At 38.8% G+C, this 21807-nt stretch overlaps 2 protein-coding genes across 2 annotated transcripts; both read left to right on the plus strand.

The window, feature by feature from the left end:
* Positions 1-3035: 3035 nt before the first annotated feature.
* On the plus strand, positions 3036-4516 carry LOC113283681 (probable chalcone--flavonone isomerase 3). The gene is made up of 5 exons (XM_026533009.1): positions 3036-3191; positions 3330-3446; positions 3623-3778; positions 3869-4098; positions 4187-4516. Coding segments are annotated over exons 1-5 (666 nt in total). The 5' UTR covers positions 3036-3190; the 3' UTR covers positions 4349-4516.
* Positions 4517-17348: 12832 nt separating this feature from the next.
* Positions 17349-18829, plus strand: LOC113283682 (probable chalcone--flavonone isomerase 3). Its single transcript, XM_026533010.1, has 5 exons — positions 17349-17504; positions 17643-17759; positions 17936-18091; positions 18182-18411; positions 18500-18829. Coding segments are annotated over exons 1-5 (666 nt in total). The 5' UTR covers positions 17349-17503; the 3' UTR covers positions 18662-18829.
* Positions 18830-21807: the final 2978 nt, after the last annotated feature.

Here is a 21807-nt window from a genome sequence, read left to right on the forward strand (position 1 = left end):
TCTTGGGACCGCACGGTTGTGCATTGGATCGCCTAACTCCATGTCGTCTAGACCTTCGGGTGGGGATCCACCAGTATCACCAGGGTTCGTTCGAGTGGATTGTCTCGTCACCATGGCCTTCCCTGCAACATATGCAATTATTTTTAATTTGTCTTTTCTACCAGTAAGGGGGGACCCTAAGTTTGCAGGTCACGTGCATTTACTAAGCCATAGTTCAGGCTGAACATTTTAGTATAGAAAGACTTTTATCATAAAATTATGAAAGACATGTGAAAATGTCAAAACATTCTCCCTTTCCATAGAGTAAAGTGGTGGGTCAAGGGTATCGTTCTTGTCTCTTCTTGGGAGAAATACCCCTCTCTACACGTCACCTTATCGTACTTCGGGAGATGAGGTCATGATGACCTCAGAGTATCTTTCATTTATGGAAAATATCTCTGTGTCTTTTGAACTCTTGGTTTTCAGCAAGTTTTTAGCTTTGAAAACTGATTATTTACTCATTAATCTCTCCCCTTGACTTAGATTTGAGTTTCTAAGAAGAAGATCTAGGATTATTTTGAGTTTTTTTTTTTTGAAAATCAAGTAAAGATTGTCTTTTCAACTTTCATAAGGTGATGTTTTCACTTATGAAGCTTAGTGACTAAAAATCTTTCCCAACTCTTTCATGAAGGAGATCGCTTGAGTGGTATTTTGAAGTGCTTGTGACTTCTTTTTCCCTCTGATCTTCAACTCTCTTGAGTATCTTTAGGAAGATATAAGAAATCTTAAAAAATGAAAATTTTTAACGAAACAAAGAGAAAAGAGTGTATATCTGCTGATTTCGAGGGTCATCAGAACTTCACTGATCTTTGTAGATCGTGTATGAGTCCGAGATCTACTCGTGCATCTTAGCAGAACTTTACACAATGGTATGAAATCCACCTTTTCTTAATGAAATCATGAAAACAATATAGAGCTGTTTTAGGGACGTAGATTATATCTTCATACCTCCCCATTTCTATCGCCAAAATGTAGTAGCATCTTTTCTGATGACTACACCCAAGAAGATCTAAAGACTAAAAAACTACTAACAAGCTAGATTCATTCACAAACAAGAAGTAAATGGCAAGAAAGTAAAGATTGACACAAGTAAGTAACGTTTTTTTTTTTATCAGAAGAGGGAATTATATTAAGATGAAAAGAATGTACAAAGAACTACGAGAGATAGTTTAAAGAAAGAAAAAAATTATTCAAAAACAAGACTCCAATTATTAACACAAGTATGTAACGTGGTTCGGCCATGAAGACCTACGTCCACGGGAAGAAGATGTGTTCTTTATTATGATTATAGGTCTTACCCTTGAAGGAGTTATAAATATCTCTTAGATTTCTCACTCTCTATCTGGATCTTCCTCAGGAATTCTCTGTAGAAAGACCATCTGGGATTACATAAGTTGTCCATCTCCTGTTACATGGACTGGTATTTATAGATAAATAAAACTCGTGAAGGTGTGGCCTCGCCGAGTACACGGAGTTTGTCGTCTTTTTCCAAGGGATTTCGGGCGATCTTCTATACTATCCCTCGTGATGGTATGCTGGGTTCCTCTCCGATACATCTCGCCTTGTGCACCATCGTGCGACCCTTCCGAGTAACTTCGTGCTGTATCATCTTCGGGCTATAGTATAGGTCGTCCGAACTCTCTAGGGTGTTATAGACTCGCTTGCGCATCTTCTGATCCTTCATTAAATGCGGTCCTTCTTTTTAGACTTGACCGTCTGAGCAGATTAGACCACTCCTTACACGCGTCATTCATGTGACGTTGTAGCAGGCGTCTTGATTCAGACGAACCACTTTATGCGGTATGATTTGGTGCTTCTCTCTTATCGTCTCATCATGAGATCATCTCTTAAGATGATGACACGTGGCGATCGGGTATTTTATCCTCGCATAACTCTTATTATGATATATTTTTGAGCATCTGAAATCTAATTTACCGGCCAGTCTTATAACGATACTGATTTGGTTCTTTTCATGTAATTTAAAATTTATTTAAAATTATTTAATAATCAGTTAGAATCAAACTTTCTACGCAGCTTTGATTGGTAGCGAAGCAACAAGTTAAGCTCAAAAATCAAATAGAAAATATAGAAAAAATCTTAATTTTTTTAAAATAAAATTTATGTCATTTTTTTTAACTCGGATGTACCATTACATCTGCTAGAGTTAATCTCACATGATTTTTCTTAGAAATACCAAAAAATTTCATGTACAACTCTTTGACTCTTTAACTCTTTTACCGGCAGCAGCTTTGCGAATATTTCTACATTGATTAAGAATTACCATCGGGTTTGGCAAGTTGTAGACCGGTAGTGTAGGTGGGACCTACGATCACAGTACTTCATGGCGTGGCCAACTAGATAACTGTAACACGAGTTAGGTAGCATCAGATCATCTGTAGACGAGAAGGTAAGTAGGTTCAAAGGAATGGTGATTAATGTAGACACGTCAGTACTGTTGAATTCAGTACCATACGGGGGTAGACAAAGACTTCAACTCTCGAAGATATTTTTTCTGATGTCTATGGCAATGCAATTGAAAATGACAAAGATGCCCACCCTTGGTAGTTTCCACTTGTCAGTAAAATCAGGTGTTATGGGCTCATGCATGAAGGGAGCTTCCTCAGACTTTGGAAGAGATTGGCTGTTTTCTCTAGTTAGAAACGCATTATGCATTTCGCTTAAATTTAGAGAAATGCAAGAAAATCCAGTGTTGGATAAAATAAAAAAAATCCAGAAAAGAATATTAAAAATAGAAAAGAATAGGAGAGAAATGTTCTCTAGTAGGAAATTTGGGATCATGGTGGTATCATTTATCTGAGCTGAGAGGCAAAAAAGGAAGATTAGGAAGGTTGTGTACAAACAAAATATACCCCCAACCGACTTCTTAATTGTGCACCAGAAGATGCTGGTGGTACGGGTAAGTAAGCCAAAAATAATGGGATGGTAGGTGAATTGAAGGGTTAGTAGGAGCACCACCCAAGCCACCAAACAACACCACCATACACTCAAAACTTATATAACAACCGAGTACATTTAGTCACTTCCTTCTCTTCTTGTTTACCATCCATATTCATTTCTTCTAGCTAGAGCTCTGATACTTCTTCTACTGTTAAGCAACAGTTCCCTAGCTAGTCATACCACTCTAAGAACTAGTAAGTTTCATCAGCAAATCGCTTAGTTTGTCTTTTCGTTTGTATAGTTTTATCTGTTCAATGATTCTTGAGAATACGCTTCAAATGATTTAATTATTTTGGGTTTTTCTTTTTGTGTTTGAATTTTGGGATGATCAGTGGGTGAAACGAAGGACGTTGAGTCTGCTACTAAGACGGTGCTCGTGGATGACATTCCTTTCCCGCAAAACATCACCACTGTGACTACTGAAAAACAATTGCCTCTGTTGGGACAAGGTATGCTCCATCGCTTCTTGTTCACAGTTTGTCGATCTCCTGTAAAATTTCTCTAACATTTTTAGAGAATTTTTTTTTTGAGAAGTGACAGTTTCAATTTGTGCCTAGACGTTGAAATTTGTAAAGCTCGATGGGCTGTACTTTTTTTCTTATGCGTCCAACTATATGTTTGATAGGAATTACGGACATGGAGATACATTTTCTCCAGATCAAATTCACAGCAATTGGAGTTTACTTGGAACCAGAAATTGCTAGCCATTTGCAGCAATGGAAAGGCAAAACCGGAGCTGAATTGTCCCAAGATGATGAATTTTTCGCTGCTGTGGTTTCGGGTAACTGAGTCCACACCTCTTTGATATATTACCCGTAATATGTTGTTTAGGTGAAATGCTAATGACAAATTTTCGTATGTGATTTTGCAGCATCGGTGGAGAAGTATGTGAGAGTAGTGGTGATTAAAGAGATAAAAGGATCACAATACATGTTGCAGCTAGAGAGTTGGGTGAGGGACGAATTAGCAGCCGCTGATAAGTACGAAGACGAAGAAGAAGAGTCCCTTGACAAAGTTATTGAGTTCTTTCAGTCTAAATACTTGAAGCAGCATTCTGTTATTACCTTCCATTTCTCAGCTACCACACCTGCCGTTGCCGAGGTTATTATCAGTTTGATTTACTACTAAATAGTTTTCATAGATTTACTACTAAGTTTCATCGTGACCTTTGCTTAATTGTTTTGCGCAGATTGGGCTGGAAATAGAAGGACAGAAAGATCTGAAGATAAAAGTTGAGAACGGAAATGTAATCGAAATGATTCAGAAATGGTATTTGGGTGGGACTAGGGGAGTCTCCCCATCAACCACTCAGTCATTGGCAACTAGCCTTGGGGAGATACTACTCCAGTGATCAGCAACGAGTTTAGCCCAGTATGAGGATGTTTCCTTTGGTTTCTGTTTTAATTGTTTTCATCCTGTTTTATTGAGCAGTAGTGACTTATGTTACACGATAAATTCAACATCACCAGTTGTTGATTTCTAATAAAATGTAAAAGTCATGGTTGATCGAATCCTAAGATTCTTCATGAAAACTAATGACTAACTAGATCATAGCTCACTCAATTTTTGTTATGACATCTAAACAAGAAGATTTTCAACTTTCAAACATCAAACTGAGCGAAAAATAAAAATATTCAAGATACGAAATTTTGTTACAGTAAACGAGATCAAACAAATACCAAAGTCTAGCTCCGTCATATCATCAACCATAACTGATACCAGTAAGCGGGGCTAAAACAACTCTCTTCTTATGGAAAATACCACGACCGTAGGTAGATGTGAGAATGTTAATAAATAGTGGCAATTGCAACAGACCGAATAAGAGCACGGGGATGCTAGCTAAGACGGACACAGGAATGTAAACCCAAGAAGCTTCTCCACGAAGAACAATAACCAGAGTTGCCGCAAAAGTTGCCATCATGGTTGCTATAGATATAAAGAGAGTGGAGAGACCAAGTATCATTTTCTTAGGCATAGATGTCAGGAAGTCAATTTCTGCATAGCGTGATGTTAATATAGCGAAGAACATCAAAACCGAAATGCATGAAGAAAAGAGTGAAACAGCATCCAATGTAGGTACACGAAATATGATTGCCACGTGTCATACTAAGTAAGGTAAGGAAATCCTAATCAAAGATATGTGTCAGTGACTTGTCAAATCAGTCAACATCAGAAGGAGAAATACAAATCCCAAGCACGAGATAACTCCCCACCCCGAATAAAGTAGAAGGACCATCAAGAGGAACAAAGGCGAAGCCACAAAAAGATTACTTGGCGAAGAAGATAAACCGCGAAGTAGGAACAGTAGGGCTCAAGAAAAAGGACAGGTGTCCCGACAAGACCACGTGAAGTCAGCGAAAGGTGGGGAAAAACTTTATGGAATATGCTCGGGGCGAAGCATAAAGTAACCTCGGCGAGATGATATGAGTTGTATGCCACTAATGTTGCTTAGGCCTATAAATAGAGACCTTTGGACAATGTAAACGGAGAGATCTTTTGGAGAGGGAAAGGTCTAGCATAGGAGAGAGAGAGAGAGAGTTAGAGTTTCCTTGTGATTCATAGGATGGGAGAAGGGATTAGGGTTTCCTTGTAACCCACGAGTGTAACTTGTATTTCGCTTGAGATTAATAAATAAGTTTAAGCTCTAGTGTTTATTATGTCTTAGATCTTGCATATTCTCCATTTGAGTGTGTTGCTGGATTTCCAGTAATCACATCCAAAATTATAAAAATCTTGAAAGCTTTTGTTATTGCACGTAAGGGACGACCTGTGTTTTGATCACTACCAGGGTAGTGTATGTTGGGGTTCAGAGCCATCTACATGCTAATACTGCGGAAACAAAATAGCTAACAAGAAACACTTGATCTCTCAGATTGCTCCATGAACCTCACTACGATCTAGGATAAGAAGAAGAGAAAGAGAACCACATATATGCAAGCCATAAACAAAGCAACAAGAAGTAAAGTACTCACAAATTTAACGTGGTTCAACAATGTACACGATGTGTGAATATTGTCTACATCCAACAAACGGCTACGACTGTAACTACTGAAAATCCAGTAGCACACCCAAAAGGAATATAACCAAAGTCTAAGACATGTTTAAGTAATATAAACTAAAAAATCTTTATTGATGAATTCTAAGGAAACGAAATACAAGTTCTTGAACACAAGGAAACCCTAATCTCCCTCTCTAAGCTAAGCTCTCTTCTCTCTCCAAAATCCGATCCCCTTTGCCTTGCTCAAGGACCTCTATTTATAGGCCAATCAATCCTAATGGGGTACAACTCATTTTACTTCGCCAAGTTCTTTCGGGGGTGCTTTATACTTCGCCCAGGCCATTTTCCATAAAGTTTTTCCCCTTCTTTCACTATATTCACATGGGTTTGTCGGGACACCTGTCTCTTTTCTTACTCCCCAATATATTTACTTCGCAGGTTATCCTTTTTCCAAGTTATTGTACTTCTCCCTTTCTATTTCGTCGTTGATATCCTGTTGGGTACTCTAACTTGGTCTTTCGTAACTTAGATTCTTCGTGTAAGTCTCTTCGCATCCCCTTTGTACTTCGCGGGATTGATCGGTGACGAGGTAATTCTGACATTTGAATTGACAAGTCCCTGATTGGAATCTGTAAATGAGATTCTCTAGCCATACTTCTTCCTTTTATGTCCGACACGTGGCGAACCTATTTCGTGTACCCACATTTTTCCTTTTCTTATTCTATTCGATCCGTTCGAGAATGGAATAAGAACCGCTTTGGATTCCCTTGCCGCCACGTTCTCCACTTTCCTGCCTCCACGTGACCACGTTCTCTGGGTAACCGCCTATTGCCGGTTAATATACCTCGAACGTGTCGTCAACCCGCTGAGCCAGTCATCTTCTCTACGCTATTTATATCCAACTGGACTTAGGTTTGGGGTTTCTTTTCCTCTTCTTCCTCCCTTCGCTTTGTGTTTATCTGTTTTTTGCACTTTCTTCATCTTCTGCCATTGTTGCTACCCTTCTCGACCTTCTACTCTCTTTTTGTTACCATGGATCCCAAGAAGGTTTCCACAACTGTATCACTCAAATCCTTTGAGGAATTCCAAGCGGATTTTCAAAAGATGGGTTTAACCCTAACTCCTGCTGTTGATTCTTCTGTGAGTCCATCTGTTGCTGCTACTTAGGACATGGAACTGAATTACAGATGGATTCAGTCGGATACTTGGGCGACCGACAAGATGATCGTTACTGTGGGCCAATTGAGGGCTGGATTATCTTTCCCGCTTTACGACCCTTCTAACCCCATCTTTCTTGAGATTCTGAGTAAGATGCAGTGTGGAATTTTTCAACTCTCTACTAATGCAATTCGCATCTCCAACGAGTTTTGGGTTCGCTCAGGTAATGGTACTTCGCAAGTTCCATCAGCAACAGAAGAATTCGATTCTCGCGACTTCAATGTGGACTCTTTCGTGGCCAACTACTCAGCTAAATTCACCAGCATGAGAGAGTACCAGGAATGGGACATTGATCTTGTTCGAAATGCTGTTGTGGCTCCGACCAAAGCTCTCTTGTTAGATGTGGATTCCCAATTTCTCCTCTCTTGTGATGATGATTGGGCGATGTTTCCTCTGGTGGTTAGTGGCCATTTTGTTTGGGGTTTTGACGAAAAGGGGGCTCCTCGCCAAGGCCTTCTTCCTAAACATTTCTATCTCGCTGATTGCGATCCTTGGAAATTTCGGTGGTCTGTACCAGCCGAGATATGACTTTCTTCCTTATGATTTATCTCGTTTCGGGGCCCGATTTGTTCTTATGTTCCCCTTTTCTTTCAGTTCGTGATGCCTGCCGCTGGTCTTCTCAAGACGTCCAAGGGAAAGGTTGTTACTATCGAGTCTTTAACTCCCAAACAGGTATCTACCTCGCCTATTATTTTCCTCTCGTGATATCCTTAAATTCTAACCTTCTATTCTTTGCCGGATGACACTCTCCTCGTTAAGCAGCCTATTCTTGAGTCAACTAAGGGGCGAAAAAGGCGTGATCATCTTATTCCACCTCCTCCTTCTTCCCAGTTATCTACTTTGTCATTATTGTCACTTCGCATATCCCATCCAATTCTAATTAAGTCTCTAAGATACATAATTAAGTCCATACATATAGGTCAGTAATCGAAATACCATTACATGAAATCATATAATTCAAATAATAAGAACTTGATTGAACTCTAACTATTTTGCATATCTAAGAGCTACCCAAACATCAAAAACATATGACATACATAGAACTGAAAAAACTTATGAATTCAGAAGATGTACTTTTATGGTTAGGAATTCAGTGAAGATGGCTTCATTGAAATGATGAAGATATGTTGCAGTGGGAGGCTGCGCCCGTACAATATTTGAGAGACTATTGACTGGATTAAGATGAAATCAGTTTCTGCTTAGGAATTCAGAAGATGTACTTAGGGTTCAGGTGCAATTTGCAGTATGGAAGGAAGTTTAACACAGCTATACCTAAGTGTTAGATATCATGCAACTCAAAAATCTTAGTTCAGAATCTGAACTTCAGATCAGACAATGACATCTGTTCAGAGACAATGACATTCATACACATGAATGTATAAAATCAGAGAGAGGATACACCTGGCCCCCTGCCTTACTTGGCTATGTCATCAGCTAGGTGATTTTTCAATTCTACGTATGTCATCAGCTAGGCGTAAACAAAAACAGGTACTTTGTTTCTACACATAACTAATTAAGCAGCATCACCTCTCATAATGAGACAGATACAAATTGTAAAGAAGAAAATAACAAGAAACAAAGATGATTTTTTTTTTCCGTTAATTTTGTATACACAGTATATGGATAGATAGCAAATTACATATCTCTGTTGCAAATATCAAAAGATAAAAACATCCCACAACCCCAGCAGACTCAGAACCCCTACAATAATTAGAACTTTAAAGAAGAACCAACACTAAGCTAAATAAAGTATCCAAAATGGTGGAGAAAGAAACACTAAACCATCTCCTCCTTTCTTTCATTTTGTTAATCTTTGATGCACTAGCTGTCTACTAATAATTTACTTTCTTTTTCTCAGCAGCAGGACTGTAATAAAACCTCTAGACTAGAGCCAAATAGCAACAACTTCTTTAAGTTCAGGAACAAGAGTACCATTAATATGAGAAGCCATAACTCTATCATAATGTAATGACCCGTCCCTCCACTGATACTGTCCCCACTTAGCCACTGTGGTTATCCGGCAGTGTGGGGTTTTCAACGGGCATCACTGCGGTCATCTAGCAGAAACTTCCCGGGAGGTCACCCATCCCAGGATTGCTCCCGCCCGAGCACGCGTAGCTGCAGAGTTTTCTGCCAACTCTGGAGCCAATTGTGCTGAAAAGGCCTCGGTGTTAGGAAAGGACAAACCATTACCTATATTCCACTCCATCGGCGAACCACTACCGAAATCGGGGTATTACAATACCACCACCTTAAATTGGAGCCGTCCTCGGCTCCGGAATATATATACAAGACCAGATCTCCGATGTTCCCTACCCCTCATGAGAAGCACCTGGACCAACCTCATCCAGCGTACCTTCCACCCTCGGCAGGAGACCCATCTTCGGCTCTGGTACCATTTGTAATGACCCGTCCCTCCACCGATACTGTCCCCACTTAGCCACTGTGGTTATCCGACAGTGTCGGGTTTTCAACGGGCATCGCTGCGGTCATCCAACAGAAACTTCCCGGTAGGTCACCCATCCCAAGATTGCTCTTGCCCGAGCACGCTTAACTGCAAAGTTTTTTGCCAACTCTGGAGCCAATTGTGCTGAAAAGGCCTCGATGTTAGGAAAGGACAAACCATTACCAATATTCCATTCCATCGGCGAACCACTGCCGAAATCGGGGTATTACACATAAAGAACATTCAGGTGACAGAATGAAGAGTTTTGGCTGTATGATGAAGCAAAACTAAGTCATTAGCTAATTCTCCACACAGTTGGCATTGACTCAAGAAACAATCCAAGAAAATACGTGTACTTGTTAGGCTGCCTACAAACACACTGACTGATTCCAACTACAAATATGTAAATTTTCTTTCAATCTAAGTAGCTTAACTTCCTAACAACAAAATGAGCAACCCCACATAAATAATTACTTCAACTACATAAAACCCTCCTAGTATTTGGGTAAAAAGATGGAAAAGGAAATCTGGGTTTAGTGAATTTTCACCTGAAAATTAGTTTGGATTTCAAATCAGGAATTAATTGAGGAGGAGGAGGAGGAGGAAAAACCACTTATTAAACCCTTCATTAGCTTTGCACACTCAAATTCCTCGTATTCTGCAACAAATTCATATCAAACAATGTACATCAATAAGCTCAATTAAGATTAGCTATGATTGGAACTACGTCTAATCAATCATATATTGGAACTGTCCTAATCAATTAAGATTACCTAATATCGTATCCTGCAACATGCATGAAATCGTAAAACCCTATGATTTTTTCAATCAATTTAACAAAAAAAATAAATAATGAAAAAATCAATTTTGAAGTTAGATCTTACCTTGAATCAACCGATTAAAGGGTTCTAAACGAGATCCGTTAACAGCTTTTAATTTGATATGTAACTTGAGAGGTGTGAGAGGTAGTGGTAAATCAGATAAAGAAGGGTTTTATGCTTCTGCGTTATGGCTTCACAATAATCATCCTAAAACCCTAGCTATTAATCTCAAAGCCATGGCTGATTGCGGGTACTTCAAAGATTTATCTGAGAATCTGAGATTCTATTGAAGAAATGGTTGAAGGAGAAAACGATGTGGAAGAAAAAGAGAAATGTTAATTTTCTGTATTAGATTAGATCAATTTGATAAAAGACATGGAGTTAACATTTTACCCCTTGTTTGTTTTAAAATAACGGATCAATGGGCACGGGATAAAAGAAAGGACAGGGATTATTTGGTCTTTTACATATATGAGGCGGGTAAGCGGGTAGGATAGGATAATTTCGGGTTGTATCCGTCACCCTACCCATTTGACGGCGGATAAAATAATGTTTACCCGTCACCCTACCCGTCAATGGCGGTAAGATAGGATACGGGTAAAAATTCTGACGGATAGGACAAGGTGGCGGGTAAGGGTAGGATATGTGCACCCTAGTTGAGAACGGGAATCAAAGCAGTGGAAATGGTATATATAGTTGAAGCTTTCTTTGCATTCCCTAACCATGAATGTTATTTAGTACTTCATAAATAATTAAAATGAGTTTAGATAAAGCATTAATCCATGTAGCAGTGCTGACATTCAAATTTCTACATCAAACTCTAGTCCTTGCTCCTAATCGACACACGGATCTGTAGATGTTTCAGGTGAACTGAAAACTTCTGTATATAAACCTGAACTATAAAATTGAAATGACCAGAAAAACTATTGTATATCATCTTTATCAGTCGAGTGCAACTCGCAAATCAATAGAGAGTGAAAAAGTAATAACTCAGATAAACTTCATTACGACCAAATTTGAAGTACTCCTTACATGCTCTAGTACAGGTTTGCTTGCCACTTCACGGTGTCCCAAACCAAATGATCGAAGTAGATCTGAATGCTGCTGATCCAATATTTCTTCTACTTCTAGAGAAAAAATTGAGAAGCGACGACAATTTATTTGGGCCCAGACCATGAAATTATTAAAGGCCAATGGGCTGTACAGGCTTGGATCTCGATAAATTACGCGCAATCTAAACGGTACGTACCCCACTTCACGGTATCCTCTTTATAAATCGTGGCAATCTATAGTTTGGAGTTGAAATACTCTGCTGGAATGTTCAATGCCTGACTTGGTCTCTGCAGCCTTGGCAGGAAAAGTAAACGGATTTGAAACAATTAGCAAACTGCGTAGGTAGGAGCAAGTACCCTGTCAGAGTGGCTGGCCTGTTGCAAATTCCGGTAAAAAAAAGAAGATCGTACAGGTTTGTCGCTGATATAGAGGGCGAAGTAAGGTTGTATCTTGCTGCCAAGCCGGAAAGGCGTCAAAGTACAAAGCAAATTAAATGAAAAGAGAGAAATATTTATTTTGGGCTTAGACCTTTAAGGGAGGCCCACGAAAGTCGAACTCCATTCAGGAGTTTTTTTTATGAAGACAAAAGAGCTGTTTAGGTATGGATCTATTTTTCGAACAGTTTACTGGGGACCATGGTTTTTTTGTGGGGATCATGATTTTATTTTGGGTGAGACATTAGAAGTAAATGTAGGTCACGTCTTATCTAGAGTATTATTTCCTACTTCCCATCCCCATTTTTCCTACTTCCTATCCTCTTCACAATTTCCAAAGTTAATCTAATTTTCACTTTTGATTTTTCCTACGTACCACCTATAAAAGTCAAATTAATTCTAACTATGAGTATTATTCCGTTTGTTGTTGTTCCTTTTACTACTGTTCTTCTTTATTAACCTCTTATTTTCAATAACCCTAAAAATTAAACCCTAAATTAGATTTTAATTATTATGATACGCCTATTCTCCATCTTTTATTATTGAATTCTTAGAGACGTAGAAGAATCAATTGGCAATTAAAAATGTCGACGTAGAATCTCGACGTAGACTAAATATGGAAGATCGAGTTCAGACATAATCGTTTCATACTTTCATCTATGAACGACTAGTTCTTCCTGTTATTATAAAGTTTAGTCTTTTCTATGTACAAACTGGTTCATTTTAATACAATCAAAATCTTCTAATGCAATAAAAGTAGCTAGGTAAATGATCATACATCATCACCTCCAGTCCAAACTTATACTAGCTAGCATATACCACTATCTTGTATGGAAAGTTAATCTCCATGGTAATGGACAATTTAAAACACGTTCTCTGTTTGTACATATTTTCATAAACAGTAACCTAAATTCGGTTTACTTATTCTGTTATTCACAGTAGGAACAAAAACGTAGGGAAATAAACCAATACAATTTATATAGTATGTTTCAGTTTTGGGATGCTTAGACAAGTGTTAATGGCCGTCGATTATGACAACTACATTAAAATAGACTTTGAACAGCACTTTCGTTACACAATCACACGTTCATCAAAATACGGTAGTAGGTTTGAATAATTAGATTAAAAAAAAAATCGGCGTGATGGCCAGTGGGGAAGAAGAAGGTGGATCTGTTGGGAAGAAGACGGTGGTGGAAACAAAGAGTAGGGTTTTTGTTTTGATCTTAGGGTTTTTAGTTGTGGGTGGATAGAAAATACGTATGAAACAAAGTCAAAAACAAAAGAGGTTGGGATTTAGGATATTCTAAAATTTATTTGGATGGTACTTAGGAAAACTAGGGATAGGAATTAATGTGGATGGAAACTAGGAAAAATTGGGTTAGGAAATAGGTAAAACCTTTATATTAATGCCTAAATTACCCTCCTGATTAATTTTAGATAATGATTAGTTAGTGTTAATAATAGTTAGTGTAATGATTAGTAAAATGATTAAGTTAAAGATAATTAGTGAGATCAAAAAATCAGATGGTTTTTTCTAAAAGAAGTAGAATTATTGAGAGAGCAAAGTTAGAGAAGATGAAGAAGGAAAAACATGAAAAACGATGGATTTTACCACCACAACGGAGGAAGTATTTGGGTACCCAGGTATGGTTCAAACTAGTAATGTGGGTGAATTGCTCAAATTTTCAAAAAACTGTAAATTTTTAGAGTAGATTTGGGCTTGTTCGGTTACCTTATGTGAAGAACAGGTTACCGAACTCATCTGAAAGTGTAGTTCGGTTACTTTTTCCAAACACGCAGGTTACCGAACTCGCTCTTTAATGGAGGTTTTTAGTCGTTCGGTTAACAGACATGTTACCGAACTTTGTTTATAGGATTTACAGAGTAATGTTCGGTTGGTTCGCAAACTTTAACCCAACAACATATCTAACCGAACTCCACATTATGCAATTAGTGAAGAGTTCGGTTTGTTAAGATTTTTTGCGAACAAACCGAACATAGTGTGACAAGTTCGGTTAAATTGAAACTCAACATAGTAGGCAAAATAACATAGTTCGGCCCCTCCATTCTAGCTTCTTGTTTCTCCTTTCTAGTTTAGCCACTCTCTCATCCTGGGCATTTTGTGCCCTCAGGATGGTGGCAAGAATCGTCGTGGTGTCTCCGAAGTCAGAAGGATTTTCCTTCTATAACTCTCGGATTGGTATTTGCCTTGGCAAATCATTCAACCCTCATGGTTGAGTTATATTAATGTCATCTTGACATTCGAAGGGGTTTCCTTCTTGGTCAGAGATAGAGTTATCAGTTAGACCTTCTCTATATTGCTCATGGGCTTGTCCTTCTCTTGGGACCGCACGGTTGTGCATTGGATCGCCTAACTCCATGTCGTCTAGACCTTCGGGTGGGGATCCACCAGTATCACCAGGGTTCGTTCGAGTGGATTGTCTCGTCACCATGGCCTTCCCTGCAACATATGCAATTATTTTTAATTTGTCTTTTCTACCAGTAAGGGGGGACCCTAAGTTTGCAGGTCACGTGCATTTACTAAGCCATAGTTCAGGCTGAACATTTTTAGTATAGAAAGACTTTTATCATAAAATTATGAAAGACATGTGAAAATGTCAAAACATTCTCCCTTTCCATAGAGTAAAGTGGTGGGTCAAGGGTATCGTTCTTGTCTCTTCTTGGGAGAAATACCCCTCTCTACACGTCACCTTATCGTACTTCGGGAGATGAGGTCATGATGACCTCAGAGTATCTTTCATTTATGGAAAATATCTCTGTGTCTTTTGAACTCTTGGTTTTCAGCAAGTTTTTAGCTTTGAAAACTGATTATTTACTCATTAATCTCTCCCCTTGACTTAGATTTGAGTTTCTAAGAAGAAGATCTAGGATTATTTTGAGTTTTTTTTTTTTGAAAATCAAGTAAAGATTGTCTTTTCAACTTTCATAAGGTGATGTTTTCACTTATGAAGCTTAGTGACTAAAAATCTTTCCCAACTCTTTCATGAAGGAGATCGCTTGAGTGGTATTTTGAAGTGCTTGTGACTTCTTTTTCCCTCTGATCTTCAACTCTCTTGAGTATCTTTAGGAAGATATAAGAAATCTTAAAAAATGAAAATTTTTAACGAAACAAAGAGAAAAGAGTGTATATCTGCTGATTTCGAGGGTCATCAGAACTTCACTGATCTTTGTAGATCGTGTATGAGTCCGAGATCTACTCGTGCATCTTAGCAGAACTTTACACAATGGTATGAAATCCACCTTTTCTTAATGAAATCATGAAAACAATATAGAGCTGTTTTAGGGACGTAGATTATATCTTCATACCTCCCCATTTCTATCGCCAAAATGTAGTAGCATCTTTTCTGATGACTACACCCAAGAAGATCTAAAGACTAAAAAACTACTAACAAGCTAGATTCATTCACAAACAAGAAGTAAATGGCAAGAAAGTAAAGATTGACACAAGTAAGTAACGTTTTTTTTTTATCAGAAGAGGGAATTATATTAAGATGAAAAGAATGTACAAAGAACTACGAGAGATAGTTTAAAGAAAGAAAAAAATTATTCAAAAACAAGACTCCAATTATTAACACAAGTATGTAACGTGGTTCGGCCATGAAGACCTACGTCCACGGGAAGAAGATGTGTTCTTTATTATGATTATAGGTCTTACCCTTGAAGGAGTTATAAATATCTCTTAGATTTCTCACTCCCTCTCTATCTGGATCTTCCTCAGGAATTCTCTGTAGAAAGACCATCTGGGATTACATAAGTTGTCCATCTCCTGTTACATGGACTGGTATTTATAGATAAATAAAACTCGTGAAGGTGTGGCCTCGCCGAGTACACGGAGTTTGTCGTCTTTTTCCAAGGGATTTCGGGCGATCTTCTATACTATCCCTCGTGATGGTATGCTGGGTTCCTCTCCGATACATCTCGCCTTGTGCACCATCGTGCGACCCTTCCGAGTAACTTCGTGCTGTATCATCTTCGGGCTATAGTATAGGTCGTCCGAACTCTCTAGGGTGTTATAGACTCGCTTGCGCATCTTCTGATCCTTCATTAAATGCGGTCCTTCTTTTTAGACTTGACCGTCTGAGCAGATTAGACCACTCCTTACACGCGTCATTCATGTGACGTTGTAGCAGGCGTCTTGATTCAGACGAACCACTTTATGCGGTATGATTTGGTGCTTCTCTCTTATCGTCTCATCATGAGATCATCTCTTAAGATGATGACACGTGGCGATCGGGTATTTTATCCTCGCATAACTCTTATTATGATATATATTTTTGAGCATCTGAAATCTAATTTACCGGCCAGTCTTATAACGATACTGATTTGGTTCTTTTCATGTAATTTAAAATTTATTTAAAATTATTTAATAATCAGTTAGAATCAAACTTTCTACGCAGCTTTGATTGGTAGCGAAGCAACAAGTTAAGCTCAAAAATCAAATAGAAAATATAGAAAAAATCTTAATTTTTTTAAAATAAAATTTATGTCATTTTTTTTTAACTCGGATGTACCATTACATCTGCTAGAGTTAATCTCACATGATTTTTCTTAGAAATACCAAAAAATTTCATGTACAACTCTTTGACTCTTTAACTCTTTTACCGGCAGCAGCTTTGCGAATATTTCTACATTGATTAAGAATTACCATCGGGTTTGGCAAGTTGTAGACCGGTAGTGTAGGTGGGACCTACGATCACAGTACTTCATGGCGTGGCCAACTAGATAACTGTAACACGAGTTAGGTAGCATCAGATCATCTGTAGACGAGAAGGTAAGTAGGTTCAAAGGAATGGTGATTAATGTAGACACGTCAGTACTGTTGAATTCAGTACCATACGGGGGTAGACAAAGACTTCAACTCTCGAAGATATTTTTTCTGATGTCTATGGCAATGCAATTGAAAATGACAAAGATGCCCACCCTTGGTAGTTTCCACTTGTCAGTAAAATCAGGTGTTATGGGCTCATGCATGAAGGGAGCTTCCTCAGACTTTGGAAGAGATTGGCTGTTTTCTCTAGTTAGAAACGCATTATGCATTTCGCTTAAATTTAGAGAAATGCAAGAAAATCCAGTGTTGGATAAAATAAAAAAAATCCAGAAAAGAATATTAAAAATAGAAAAGAATAGGAGAGAAATGTTCTCTAGTAGGAAATTTGGGATCATGGTGGTATCATTTATCTGAGCTGAGAGGCAAAAAAGGAAGATTAGGAAGGTTGTGTACAAACAAAATATACCCCCAACCGACTTCTTAATTGTGCACCAGAAGATGCTGGTGGTACGGGTAAGTAAGCCAAAAATAATGGGATGGTAGGTGAATTGAAGGGTTAGTAGGAGCACCACCCAAGCCACCAAACAACACCACCATACACTCAAAACTTATATAACAACCGAGTACATTTAGTCACTTCCTTCTCTTCTTGTTTACCATCCATATTCATTTCTTCTAGCTAGAGCTCTGATACTTCTTCTACTGTTAAGCAACAGTTCCCTAGCTAGTCATACCACTCTAAGAACTAGTAAGTTTCATCAGCAAATCGCTTAGTTTGTCTTTTCGTTTGTATAGTTTTATCTGTTCAATGATTCTTGAGAATACGCTTCAAATGATTTAATTATTTTGGGTTTTTCTTTTTGTGTTTGAATTTTGGGATGATCAGTGGGTGAAACGAAGGACGTTGAGTCTGCTACTAAGACGGTGCTCGTGGATGACATTCCTTTCCCGCAAAACATCACCACTGTGACTACTGAAAAACAATTGCCTCTGTTGGGACAAGGTATGCTCCATCGCTTCTTGTTCACAGTTTGTCGATCTCCTGTAAAATTTCTCTAACATTTTTAGAGAATTTTTTTTTTGAGAAGTGACAGTTTCAATTTGTGCCTAGACGTTGAAATTTGTAAAGCTCGATGGGCTGTACTTTTTTTCTTATGCGTCCAACTATATGTTTGATAGGAATTACGGACATGGAGATACATTTTCTCCAGATCAAATTCACAGCAATTGGAGTTTACTTGGAACCAGAAATTGCTAGCCATTTGCAGCAATGGAAAGGCAAAACCGGAGCTGAATTGTCCCAAGATGATGAATTTTTCGCTGCTGTGGTTTCGGGTAACTGAGTCCACACCTCTTTGATATATTACCCGTAATATGTTGTTTAGGTGAAATGCTAATGACAAATTTTCGTATGTGATTTTGCAGCATCGGTGGAGAAGTATGTGAGAGTAGTGGTGATTAAAGAGATAAAAGGATCACAATACATGTTGCAGCTAGAGAGTTGGGTGAGGGACGAATTAGCAGCCGCTGATAAGTACGAAGACGAAGAAGAAGAGTCCCTTGACAAAGTTATTGAGTTCTTTCAGTCTAAATACTTGAAGCAGCATTCTGTTATTACCTTCCATTTCTCAGCTACCACACCTGCCGTTGCCGAGGTTATTATCAGTTTGATTTACTACTAAATAGTTTTCATAGATTTACTACTAAGTTTCATCGTGACCTTTGCTTAATTGTTTTGCGCAGATTGGGCTGGAAATAGAAGGACAGAAAGATCTGAAGATAAAAGTTGAGAACGGAAATGTAATCGAAATGATTCAGAAATGGTATTTGGGTGGGACTAGGGGAGTCTCCCCATCAACCACTCAGTCATTGGCAACTAGCCTTGGGGAGATACTACTCCAGTGATCAGCAACGAGTTTAGCCCAGTATGAGGATGTTTCCTTTGGTTTCTGTTTTAATTGTTTTCATCCTGTTTTATTGAGCAGTAGTGACTTATGTTACACGATAAATTCAACATCACCAGTTGTTGATTTCTAATAAAATGTAAAAGTCATGGTTGATCGAATCCTAAGATTCTTCATGAAAACTAATGACTAACTAGATCATAGCTCACTCAATTTTTGTTATGACATCTAAACAAGAAGATTTTCAACTTTCAAACATCAAACTGAGCGAAAAATAAAAATATTCAAGATACGAAATTTTGTTACAGTAAACGAGATCAAACAAATACCAAAGTCTAGCTCCGTCATATCATCAACCATAACTGATACCAGTAAGCGGGGCTAAAACAACTCTCTTCTTATGGAAAATACCACGACCGTAGGTAGATGTGAGAATGTTAATAAATAGTGGCAATTGCAACAGACCGAATAAGAGCACGGGGATGCTAGCTAAGACGGACACAGGAATGTAAACCCAAGAAGCTTCTCCACGAAGAACAATAACCAGAGTTGCCGCAAAAGTTGCCATCATGGTTGCTATAGATATAAAGAGAGTGGAGAGACCAAGTATCATTTTCTTAGGCATAGATGTCAGGAAGTCAATTTCTGCATAGCGTGATGTTAATATAGCGAAGAACATCAAAACCGAAATGCATGAAGAAAAGAGTGAAACAGCATCCAATGTAGGTACACGAAATATGATTGCCACGTGTCATACTAAGTAAGGTAAGGAAATCCTAATCAAAGATATGTGTCAGTGACTTGTCAAATCAGTCAACATCAGAAGGAGAAATACAAATCCCAAGCACGAGATAACTCCCCACCCCGAATAAAGTAGAAGGACCATCAAGAGGAACAAAGGCGAAGCCACAAAAAGATTACTTGGCGAAGAAGATAAACCGCGAAGTAGGAACAGTAGGGCTCAAGAAAAAGGACAGGTGTCCCGACAAGACCACGTGAAGTCAGCGAAAGGTGGGGAAAAACTTTATGGAATATGCTCGGGGCGAAGCATAAAGTAACCTCGGCGAGATGATATGAGTTGTATGCCACTAATGTTGCTTAGGCCTATAAATAGAGACCTTTGGACAATGTAAACGGAGAGATCTTTTGGAGAGGGAAAGGTCTAGCATAGGAGAGAGAGAGAGAGTTAGAGTTTCCTTGTGATTCATAGGATGGGAGAAGGGATTAGGGTTTCCTTGTAACCCACGAGTGTAACTTGTATTTCGCTTGAGATTAATAAATAAGTTTAAGCTCTAGTGTTTATTATGTCTTAGATCTTGCATATTCTCCATTTGAGTGTGTTGCTGGATTTCCAGTAATCACATCCAAAATTATAAAAATCTTGAAAGCTTTTGTTATTGCACGTAAGGGACGACCTGTGTTTTGATCACTACCACCGGGTAGTGTATGTTGGGGTTCAGAGCCATCTACATGCTAATACTGCGGAAACAAAATAGCTAACAAGAAACACTTGATCTCTCAGATTGCTCCATGAACCTCACTACGATCTAGGATAAGAAGAAGAGAAAGAGAACCACATATATGCAAGCCATAAACAAAGCAACAAGAAGTAAAGTACTCACAAATTTAACGTGGTTCAACAATGTACACGATGTGTGAATATTGTCTACATCCAACAAACGGCTACGACTGTAACTACTGAAAATCCAGTAGCACACCCAAAAGGAATATAACCAAAGTCTAAGACATGTTTAAGTAATATAAACTAAAAAATCTTTATTGATGAATTCTAAGGAAACGAAATACAAGTTCTTGAACACAAGGAAACCCTAATCTCCCTCTCTAAGCTAAGCTCTCTTCTCTCTCCAAAATCCGATCCCCTTTGCCTTGCTCAAGGACCTCTATTTATAGGCCAATCAATCCTAATGGGGTACAACTCATTTTACTTCGCCAAGTTCTTTCGGGGGTGCTTTATACTTCGCCCAGGCCATTTTCCATAAAGTTTTTCCCCTTCTTTCACTATATTCACATGGGTTTGTCGGGACACCTGTCTCTTTTCTTACTCCCCAATATATTTACTTCGCAGGTTATCCTTTTTCCAAGTTATTGTACTTCTCCCTTTCTATTTCGTCGTTGATATCCTGTTGGGTACTCTAACTTGGTCTTTCGTAACTTAGATTCTTCGTGTAAGTCTCTTCGCATCCCCTTTGTACTTCGCGGGATTGATCGGTGACGAGGTAATTCTGACATTTGAATTGACAAGTCCCTGATTGGAATCTGTAAATGAGATTCTCTAGCCATACTTCTTCCTTTTATGTCCGACACGTGGCGAACCTATTTCGTGTACCCACATTTTTCCTTTTCTTATTCTATTCGATCCGTTCGAGAATGGAATAAGAACCGCTTTGGATTCCCTTGCCGCCACGTTCTCCACTTTCCTGCCTCCACGTGACCACGTTCTCTGGGTAACCGCCTATTGCCGGTTAATATACCTCGAACGTGTCGTCAACCCGCTGAGCCAGTCATCTTCTCTACGCTATTTATATCCAACTGGACTTAGGTTTGGGGTTTCTTTTCCTCTTCTTCCTCCCTTCGCTTTGTGTTTATCTGTTTTTTGCACTTTCTTCATCTTCTGCCATTGTTGCTACCCTTCTCGACCTTCTACTCTCTTTTTGTTACCATGGATCCCAAGAAGGTTTCCACAACTGTATCACTCAAATCCTTTGAGGAATTCCAAGCGGATTTTCAAAAGATGGGTTTAACCCTAACTCCTGCTGTTGATTCTTCTGTGAGTCCATCTGTTGCTGCTACTTAGGACATGGAACTGAATTACAGATGGATTCAGTCGGATACTTGGGCGACCGACAAGATGATCGTTACTGTGGGCCAATTGAGGGCTGGATTATCTTTCCCGCTTTACGACCCTTCTAACCCCATCTTTCTTGAGATTCTGAGTAAGATGCAGTGTGGAATTTTTCAACTCTCTACTAATGCAATTCGCATCTCCAACGAGTTTTGGGTTCGCTCAGGTAATGGTACTTCGCAAGTTCCATCAGCAACAGAAGAATTCGATTCTCGCGACTTCAATGTGGACTCTTTCGTGGCCAACTACTCAGCTAAATTCACCAGCATGAGAGAGTACCAGGA

This window comes from Papaver somniferum, chromosome 5 (assembly GCF_003573695.1).
Source record: "Papaver somniferum cultivar HN1 chromosome 5, ASM357369v1, whole genome shotgun sequence".
In the NCBI taxonomy this organism is placed as follows: Eukaryota; Viridiplantae; Streptophyta; class Magnoliopsida; order Ranunculales; family Papaveraceae; genus Papaver; species Papaver somniferum.

Excerpts from the sequence above, each read along its gene's own strand:
- LOC113283681 (XM_026533009.1), top strand. Across the intron at positions 3,447-3,622 it reads ATTGCCTCTGTTGGGACAAG|GAATTACGGACATGGAGATA; the intron begins GTATGCTCCATC and ends TATGTTTGATAG. Across the intron at positions 4,099-4,186 it reads CCACACCTGCCGTTGCCGAG|ATTGGGCTGGAAATAGAAGG; the intron begins GTTATTATCAGT and ends TGTTTTGCGCAG.
- LOC113283682 (XM_026533010.1), top strand. Across the intron at positions 17,760-17,935 it reads ATTGCCTCTGTTGGGACAAG|GAATTACGGACATGGAGATA; the intron begins GTATGCTCCATC and ends TATGTTTGATAG. Across the intron at positions 18,092-18,181 it reads TTTCGCTGCTGTGGTTTCGG|CATCGGTGGAGAAGTATGTG; the intron begins GTAACTGAGTCC and ends GTGATTTTGCAG.